The sequence below is a fragment of the Echiichthys vipera genome (genome assembly GCF_963691815.1).
Source record: "Echiichthys vipera genome assembly, chromosome: 4".
Classification (NCBI taxonomy): Eukaryota; Metazoa; Chordata; class Actinopteri; order Perciformes; family Trachinidae; genus Echiichthys; species Echiichthys vipera.
Genome location: NC_139829.1, coordinates 11169302 through 11179486, shown reverse-complemented (window position 1 = coordinate 11179486; position 10185 = coordinate 11169302). Strand labels below are relative to the sequence as shown.

The following is a 10185-nucleotide window of genomic DNA, read 5'->3' as shown; positions in this document are numbered from 1 at the left end:
GGCTGAAGGTCCTTGAGGCTGCGGCCGCGGGTTCGACTTCGATCTGCTGCCCTTTGCTGCATGCCCCCCCCCCCCTTTCTTTCTCACCCCATTTCCTGTCTGTCATATATAATAAAGTCTTGAACCCCCCACCCCCCAAAAAACACCTTTTCAAACCCCATATTTATCTTGACCAAACACTCTTTAAAGGACTTGCTCTTTTCATTCTGCGGCAGATTGCGCTATTAAAGTTGCGCTGTTGCGCATTTCATGAGAGAAGTTGTCAGTCTCATTTCTTATAAAGCATAATGTGACCATGTATAGATAGATACTCTAATACAGGGCTATTTAATTGGCTGCCATGGGCCAAATCCGGCCCCCGTGGTCTCTGGGAAAAAGTAGTTCATCGAGATAGTGGCCGATGTTGACTGCTGTCCTCTCTAGCATCTCAGCACTACTGTCTCAGCCCGTGAAATACCAGTGCGCTGGGAGACTTTCTCCACTCGCTCCCTGTAGGCGCACGGCCACAACGCTCTGAGTTTCTCTGCACGCTTCCAACTACAACCTTCTTCGTCGGTTTCTGAATCCTCTTGGCAACAGCTCGCCAGGCTTGCCACCCTATTGTTGTTCTTGCAGTCGTTTCAGTCTAGTTAAATCTGTGTAATTTTGTAGAACTTTAACTTTGTATTTAGTTTTTTCCATAGGTTTTTTCAAGTAACGAAAAGTCATTGATGATGGATCAAAACTAGCTCTATGATGTTTCCGGTTCGAAGGACCCTGAAAGTCACAGCAAATAGTAATATTTGTCTCGTTTGACAGACACACCACCAAAATATGTTGACGTATGCGACTAGATAGACTGTAAAAGACCAGGGGGCGAAGGTTAGTCCAGCATGGAAGTCAACGCTTGAAGCAAAGCTAAACCACGTCCATGCCACAGGGTCCGACCACGCTCAGAAGATAGGCTCCCTCGAGGTAAATGCAAATTTACAATGCGAGCGCTTGCTAACACTGGACGCTCTTTTTGGCTTAGAGCTAAAGATTTAGGGTTCACAACGAAAGTGACCCTTGACACTGAATATCCATTGCCATGGTGAAGCGTCCCTTATCGAGAGGGTGTTGAATGCCGCTTGATTGGCCTGCAGCTGGGAGATACCCAGTGTTCTGCACGTCGGGGCAAATGCTCTGAAGCTGTGAAATACACCTCTTACCTCTTGGATCCCCCTTCTACAAACCTGAGTTGGTGAGATGACGCTGTTGGTTATTTAATGAGCAGATCTGGCGACCACTGGCCATTTGATATTAAACTTTACTTTCCATAAAGGTGTGATTAGAAATTGCATTTCATAACTTAGCTTTGCCATGCTCATTCGTTTTCTGTGTTATTCTCATGTGTCATTTCATGTCATAATCTATCATGTATATTACGTTTCTAAATATATCTCTTTTTTTGTAGTAAAACCCCCCAAACCCCAGCTGTTTTCTGTGAGCTTTCATTCTGTTTTGCAAAGATTTGAGGTCACTGTTTTACAAGAACAAACGTTTTCAGATTGAGATTGATAGAAATTGATTAATACAATTAATTGATCAATTTAACTGATAAGAGAAACTGATAGAAAAGTATTCTTTTAATTCTTTCAGGTGACTAGGTTTCCATTGGGCTTAGTCAACATTACCTGTCTATTTGGTGGTGGTGGCCCTTTTTGACGAGGAATAATTAATTAGCCTAATTAATACTTAATAAGGTGATGAATTGATTTAATATTATACATGTAGTTCTTTATTCTTATCCTACACACGCTAGCGGCAAGCAATACTAAAATGTTAGCTAGAGTTAGCGACCTTGAGTCCCGGAGTCCGCGAAAATAATATCAGGGTGGTCAGTCTACCCGGGTCAGTGGAGGTTGAAGAATTGTTTAGCCAACCTCAGCTCACATTGGGCAAGAGGCGGAGTACAGCCTGGTCAAGTTGGCAGTGTACTACAACACAAACTCATTCACATCCAAGGGCAGAACATTGCCTGTTCTGGACATTGGTTGAGAGTTGATGATAACATGCAAATGCAGAAAAGCCACTGCTGGCTGCTGTGAAGCAGCAGGGCAAACCACTCAGCCGCTTCTCTGAATTGATAAAGTACTTAATTTTAATACTAACAAAATTATGTGTGAAATATTGTATGTTCTGCCTTTATATACTGTTTTATTCATGCCGTAAAGCTTGACGAGCTGAACTTCATTTAGAATATGTCTTTTATATATCTGAGCCTTATTTGGGTATCGATTGTTGCCGGGAAAATAGATCTTGATGTTTATTGTTGTAGATGTTTCACACTTATTGCCAATCTTCTTAGTTTTAGTTCTCTGATCTCTTTGTTTCTGCATCTTGTATTGATTGTTGGATGAAGATGAAGAGGATCGGGTGGATGAAACAGCCCTTCAGCAGCTCACAGAGATGGGTTTCCCTGAAAGCAGAGCCATCAAAGCTCTAAGATTGAACCAGTAAGTCTCAGTTTAATAACAACACACTCACAACTGATGTTGAGCCAAACTATTTTGAATATTAACAGCATAAAATAAACCTTTTTTCTCATCTTATCCTTTTTTTCTGCAGCATGTCAGTCACCCAGGCAATGGAGTGGCTTATCGAGCATGTAGATGACCCCTCTGTAGACACACCTATACCCTGCCAGGACTCTTCTGCGGCAGCAGGAGCTGCGGCTGCCACACCAGGCCCCTCCTCTTCGGCCTCCGTTCCTAATCTTCTCCGCAGCCTCTCCAGCCAGTCGAGCACAGAAGAGATCGTCAGGCAGGACGAGCTCACAGAGATCTTCAAGAGGATCCGCAGGAAACGGGAGTTCAGACCAGACTCAAGAGTGGGTGGCTTTATCCTGTCTGAGCTTTGATACTTTGACTATTACTTTGTTTTCTGTAACTCATCTCAGAGATTTCCATTGGTCTTTATTTGGTAGGAAGATGCTATTTAACAGCCCATATACAGACAGCTCAGATACAACTGTGATGACTGAAGGAATTTAGTCTGTAATTTCTTCATCTAGCATACAGCATGCAGGAATGGGAATGATAAGTAGATACCGAGAATACTGAAATGTTTAGTAATAGGTTTTTTCTTATATTACATTGGTTGTGTTCACACAACCTTCTCACTTCCCTGATTGTAGAGCTCAATGGACCTTATTTTTTCAAAGGAATACTGCTCCACAGTATCTCCAAAAATAGAAAATTGATTAAAAATGCTATCCTCCACTCACCACCATTTGAGAGGTTGCAACACATTGTAGCTACTTCTTCCACTGTGCACAAATTGTGATTTTCCCCAAGACTCCTGTGACTGTGTATGTTCTTATTAAGATAAACATTGTCTGTTTATTTGTTTCTGCAGGCTGTCATTGCATTGATGGAGATGGTGTTTGATGAGAAGGAGGTGGTGGATGCTCTGAGGGTGAATAACAACCAACAGGATGCTGCGGTAAGTTTACAAATCGACAACAGCAGGGTCTGCAAGCGGAGCTAGTCCTGAAAAACTACAGCAGTACCACAGCAATTGGGCTTACTAAATCAATTTTAAGGAATATTCATTAGTTTAAGAACAATAACCCAAGTTGGCCATTGTATAAAAACTATTTAGTGTATGTTGCAGAGGTGTTGTTGCAGAGGATATAAGTGTATTTTCAGAAGCAGAATGGAAAGTCTTTGTTCTAACTGTATTTTTTTTTCATCCTGCAGTGTGAGTGGCTGCTGGGAGACAGGAAACCTTCTCCAGAAGATCTGGACAAAGGCATCGACACCAACAGCCCGCTGTTCCAAGCCATTCTGGAGAATCCAGTGGTCCAGTTGGGTCTAACTAATCCCAAGACCCTGCTAGGTATAGTCTTATAGAATTTAGTGAAAAAGCTGGTACAGTAGGTGATTTTGTACACGGATACATTTTGTGAAATGATACTTTAAAGGAAATAATATCAAAAACTATTGTTCAAATTTTTGTTGTTGTTTGTTAGTGTTTTCTTTTAGTAAATGTTTTGAACTTTACAGACAGTGAGACAGCTGAGCGCACCGCCACACCTGCATTATAGTTCATTTGCTGTGGACCAATGAAAAATATGATATATCGTTGCACTCTTCACAAACAAACTTTTAGAATTATTATTCAAGACTGTAACTACACCTCGTCTATCAGAAATCATGACAAGCAGATAAACACAGGACAAAAAAAACATATTTTGGACTGTAACTGTGGGATAGTTCCTGTGTGGTCGTCATGCAACTCACTTTTTATTGGGGAACTGCTAAAATAGACAGTAGGACACAAGCTGAACATACCTGTTTTAACACTTACTTTCACAAACAGGCCATGAAAAAAAATGTATTTGAAACGACTCGATGTTGGCACTTGTCTGTGCTATGTATCTGTGTATGCATTGTTACATGGCAGACTTTATAACAAGACAAATTTCCCTAGGACTATTTGACTTTTGAATATTGAAATAGTGAAAAATCTCTTTTCTATACCAAAGTCCTTATTGTGCGTTCCAAGGCCAGTTGCATTTTCATTGGCACTTTCAGTCTAAGACGCCGTGGTGGGGCCATGTCAGGGCCAGTTTACAGGTGAATATAGTCCACCGATAACCCATGGACCATGTAGGGCTAACAGTGGGCTGAGGAAGAGTCAAAAATCTTTGGGTGGGGAGATGGCTGCAGAAGCATCATTTCATCACTGAAGAACCTGGAAAAAAATGGACAGTACTGGTCAAACTAGGGCTCTTCTCATTATCTAGGCAGAAAAGGAATAATCAGTTAAGGCGGATGAGCATTATCTGGGAAACATCATGTTTGTTAATATGGCCTCAGATCCCCCTTTTCCTGTGGTCTCAGTCCAGTTGTGAGGTCTGCACCAGAGTTTGATTGACATCTGTCACACGGTGCACACCCGCCTAACGAACTGGACCAAACGGGCACCGGTGTAAGTTTGAACCAAACCGGTATCCTGTTTTTCCTGTGAGGTGAAGCGTTGGGTGTGAGTACTGCAATTGTGCTACCCCAAACCAAATGAAAGTATCTTGACAGAATAGGAGAGACTGCACTTTTACATTTTATTCTTAAGAGATTTTAAAAGTTGCTGTTTTTGGATTATATTTCTCACCAGCGTGCTTTGTGTTTGTACGCAGCGTTTGAAGACATGCTGGAGAACCCTCTGAACACCACCCAGTGGATGAACGACCCCGAGACCGGCCCTGTCATGCTCCAGATATCCAGAATCTTCCAGACACTCAATCGCACATAGAGCCTCCTGGTGACCCCCTGTGTGACTGTGGCAGCTTGTTTGTGTGTGTGGGTGTGTGTGTGTGTGTGTGTTCGAAAAAATATTGGGGTGTGTGTGTATTTGAGTGTGGCAGAGACACAAGTATTGTTTTTGCCTTGTAAAGACAAAGCTGGAGGAGTTAAAGTATGAATTGAGATGTTACACATATAACTATTTATAACAGTAAAAACACTTATAGAAAACAAATGTTAACATAAACATTATTACAGTAATAATAAAAAAGAGATTTAGTATGTTGTTTTTACATTTTAATGAGAACAATTTATAGTCATGACAGACATGATTTATTTTATATAATTTCTCCGTGTGCAGAAATGACATCAGACATCAGTTTAATGTTTACACTTCAAAGAAAACTGTTTTTGTATGTTTTGCAATATTTAAATATCAATTACAGTTTTGTCCGACTCTTTAAATTGTGACATTTTACCCGTGGTGAATGTGTGGGATACTTCTGTTAGTGTCATGGTTTGTCTTTCTTCCCCCTTCATCTTGTTTTTTTATCAAAGTAACTGCTTGTAATTGAGAGGCTGGTGGTCAAAGTTGAGTGTTTGTTAAGCGTTTTGAAAACAGGCTTTTAGACACATTACCTCTCTCTCCATTAACGCCTGTGAGGTCACTGTAAGTCGACCGCCTCTCGGTTTAAAGCGGAGAACATTTGTTGTGGAGCTTCTTCAAGAATATTTATTTGACTTTTTGCCTTTTGCGACGAAAGCTGTACACTAAATTGTTTGTGTATTAGTCATGTTTTTACAAGAAAATTATAAATCAGGCCTGTGTGTTTATGTCAATGTGCTCTTGAATGTCATATTATCATGTTGCGCTCATTTATCACTTCACTTCACCTCTATGAATATCACTCACTGCAGCACTGAGGAAGTTAAAAGAAGGGTTCGTGTTTCGTCTGAAAAGGCTTTTTAGTGGGATGTTAAATGAAGCTGAGCTGAATCAACTTTTATTTGAATGATTAAATGTGCGCTTCATGCTGCGAAGGTGCAAGTATTTTCATACACACAAAGGAAATAATAGAATTTGAGACTTTTCTTTTCTTTTGAGAGCAATGAACATTAATGCTGTCAAACCAAACCAAAATGACACTATATAACCTGCCTTGTCATTAGTTGTACCCATTGAAAAATACCCTGTATTTCTGTGCAATAGCAAGGACTTCTGTCGACCTGTAAAGAAATATGATGGATTTGAGTGTTAGAGATGTATGGACTGCAATGGGTAGTGTGTTCTACAATATTATCCTTTGCATTTTCTTTGCATCAAGTACTTAAAATCTCCAGCAACAAGAAGGCGAGCTTAGCCTCTCCTTGTTGTACCGAGAGTTTAAAATAGTGTGGAGGGAGTTGTGTTTTGCCAAGCTTTTGAGTGTTTTTATTCAATATTTAAAATGTGGTAACGATGTGACTTTCTGCTCAGGGAGGCTGAGATTGTTTTTCTAAAGCTGTCATGATGGCAAACCTCTGCTCACCCCCTTCTAGTTTGGCATTTGAAAATGGCTTTAACTAATCTGTCTAGGACTTTATGAATAGGAGCACTACAAGACATGGTTTCGTAAATGCAATATTTGAAAATATTTAAATGTTTTTAGAGCAAAGTGTCTGTTTGAACTATGTATTATTACATTATTTATATCAAAGCCAAACTAGTAACTTGTGCTTATTTATAACATTTTTAGCAAACCTCAAAGCTAATCTACAAATGTGAAGAAAAAAAAATAGACGATTCAAATGTTGTTTTTACAAACCACTGTAAAATGTGCTTATGGACTGGTAGGTCTCAGTACGACTTAACGTAGTCCAATGTTTGGATGAAGAAGGATTTCGGCACACGTCTCTGGAAGCCCCTCTGCACACTTTCTGCACTGCAGTGGACCTTCATCCTGGCCACAGTGACCAGTTGTCTCTCCACCTCCATGCTTTGCGTTAGTATGCACACAGACAAAACTATGCCATAATATCTTGAAACAAACATTGGGAGATTGTCTAAAGAAAAAAAAGGACCACAGGAAATGCAGACACCTTTCAAAATGGTCAACAGAAACAGAAAAGAAATAAAATGAACTAAGGCGGAATTGTTGGGTCACAGGTTTTTGTTTCCACTCAGCTTTCATGCAGGACGGTCCCCGATTAACAACCTATGCAATATACTCTCACAGTCTGTTCATTCAGACAGCCTCATGGCTACTGGCATTTAAATCACCATTGCATTAAAGTTATTCTTTGTGGCTGTAATCTTTGGATTCTGTGTCTTTCTTTAAGTTGATGCAAACATTAGAAAAAAAACATTAGACAGGTTCCATGTTTGGCAGTGTACGACTAAATAGAAAATCTGGTAGACATTTGAATCATCCCGCTCTGACTGTAAGGTGGATATGAAACATATTGTGTTATGATAAGCAAGGAGGTTGTTTTTGGAGCGCACAAAGCTCTGGTGTGTGAACTCTCACTCAGCTGCAGGTTTGTATTTTATGTTATTTTATCAGCTGACCTTCAGTAGACTCGACCACAATATATATAGCCTGCACTCCAGGTGTTGTCAGGATATGAAAGGATTTTGTTTCTATTTGCACTGTTTTGTCATGTTTATAATGTTTACGATTTAAATTTGATTCAAGTGAACTGTTATATATTTGTTTTTACCTTTAACTACTTTTTTATGTATCTCAAGGTTGGCTTACTGAAAGCGACATTTTTATTGAAATGTCAGTTGAGTCTGGAACAAATGGATATTCATCTCAACCCTCAGCCAAAGTATTGTAGCACTTCCTTGCCAATTACAGAAGGAATAAAACGTCATAGTAAGATTTTGGCAATAGAAAATGGAAATGCTAATCTATAGAACTCCATTAGAGAAAAATATCTCACCACTAGGTCCATTTAGTCAATTTAGGTTTCATCATCTCGTTCTGCAAAAAAAAGTCTGACATTTATTCTTGACATTTGAAACATTTTCAACATGAGCAAAAACCTCCATCTGCTAATAAAGTTCATGGGATATGAATAAAAGCTAAAATGACCTTGAGGTATAATGCTCACTCAACTTCACCTTTCTTACTTTTTTATCCCCAAAGCAATTTCATTCAAAAGCAACTGGACTTGGTTATTTATCTAGGAAGACATTCCAACTCTCATTTAAGAGGCATCTTCAGTTCATGACCAAGTCCAGTTGCTTTTGACTGAAATTGCTTTAAGGAAAACGATGACCTGGACAAATAAGAACATTCACCTTTCTTACTTTTTTCTGCTTGCATCTTAATTTGGAAATACTTAACAAGCATTTTTGTCTTTTTTTTATTTTTATTTAATGCATTGACAATGATACTCGATGAGATTGAGGTTTGACAGCCCACAGTCTCTCTCAAGTTGATTTACTACTTCAAGTAGTCAAGACGTTGGGTCTTCCCGATCCAGTAAACTCCACTTGACTTGCCTGATTCTCAGACAGTAGCTTAGGACTTGCATCCATGTTTTTGTCCTTTCTCAGCAAACACATACGTTGAAACGAAGTTCGTCCTCTGTATTCAACCCCTCCTAATCACTAGGAGCATTGGGCCAGTGCCTTGGTCAGGGACAGAGACAGGAACATGTTTTTTTGGTGGTGAAAGGATCCTGGATCACCCAGAGGAAACCCACACCACCTTGTGTGTTCCTGTCTACATTTTGAGTCTCATTGTAGATGTTGAATTCTTATTTGTGGTTTCTCAGCATGGACAGACAGGAAACAGGTGTTGTGTGTACAGAAAAACGACAGTTATACTCTGTACTGAGGTGTGCTGAAGTCTGCTCGGGGGTTGCCTTGAGAATAGCTGAGTCTCTCATATCTGATTTGGAGGGCACTGTGAGTTTTGAGCAGCTCATGATACTCAGAATTCATGTCACAATGCCTCCTGCTGAGCTGTGTGTATTCCTGTTGCAGGTGGTATAGAGCCTTTGTGGACTCATCCAGGGCAGTTGTCTGTTGGTTGAGTCTGAACTGAAAGTTTGACCCTGGCAGCGGTTGTTCCTGAAGCCTTGGGAAGGTTTCCTGAGCTTTCTGCAGAGGCACGGACAATTTCTGCCTTTCCTCCAGTGTTTTGATCTGCTTGGTCAAGGCTTCTTTGAGCTCTGCATGCTGATTCTCACAAGTGGTCCTTGCTTTTTCAAGACCAGAGGTCAGCTGAGCGACTCTCTGCTGCAACATGGAGTTTGTTGTCTTTTCCAGTTTTAAAGCATCTCTAAGATCTGCCTGACTTGTCTTGCTCTCTGACTGTTGTTCTCTGAATCCATCTACCATGCGCTGGAGCTTCTCGATGGTACGCTGATTCTCAGAGATGGTATCATTTCTCTGCAACTTCATCTCTTCATGGCGCTCAGAGAGAGAGTGGTATTTAGACTTTACTCTGTCAAGTTCTGTGTTCATAGCATTTAACTTAGCTGTGATGTCTGCATTGTACATTCTTAATGTCTGCATGTCATACATCAGAGACTCTCTGGACAAAGATGCTTTTCTCTGTTGGTTTTCTTTAACCATCTGCTCAAAGCGCTTCTTCTCACATTGGAGGGACGACTTTAAGAGTTTTTCAGTGTGCAGGCTCTTTTCCAAAGCCAGAGTCTTCTCAGAGAGTTCTTTCTCTTGGCTCTTGACCTTCTTAAAGGCTCTTGTGAAGTGAACCTTCTCCACCTTAATGGCCTCCTCGAGTCTGCTTGCCTCTTGGTCTTTCTGAAGCTGTTTTTGATCAAGCTGCCTCTTCAGAGCAGTCTCAAGTTCAACGTCCAGTCTCTTGTTCTCAGAAGCCAGTTGTTTTTTCTCATGAGTCAGATGTTGCAGCTCTTCTGCTTCCTTCTGCTGCTGGGAGACAGCAGCCTCATAGTCCCTCTG

At 40.5% G+C, this 10185-nt stretch overlaps 1 protein-coding gene across 1 annotated transcript; it reads left to right on the top strand.

Annotated features, from left to right (window-relative positions):
- Positions 1-2378: 2378 nt before the first annotated feature.
- On the top strand, positions 2379-5277 carry LOC310946656 (ubiquitin-associated domain-containing protein 1-like; the record flags this gene model as incomplete). The annotated part of the gene is made up of 5 exons (XM_083913170.1): positions 2379-2477; positions 2590-2851; positions 3379-3465; positions 3723-3861; positions 5162-5277. Exons 1-5 carry the CDS (start codon positions 2431-2433, stop codon positions 5275-5277), a joined length of 651 nt encoding a protein of 216 aa, XP_083769296.1. The 5' UTR covers positions 2379-2430.
- Between the last annotated feature and the right edge of the window lie 4908 nt (positions 5278-10185).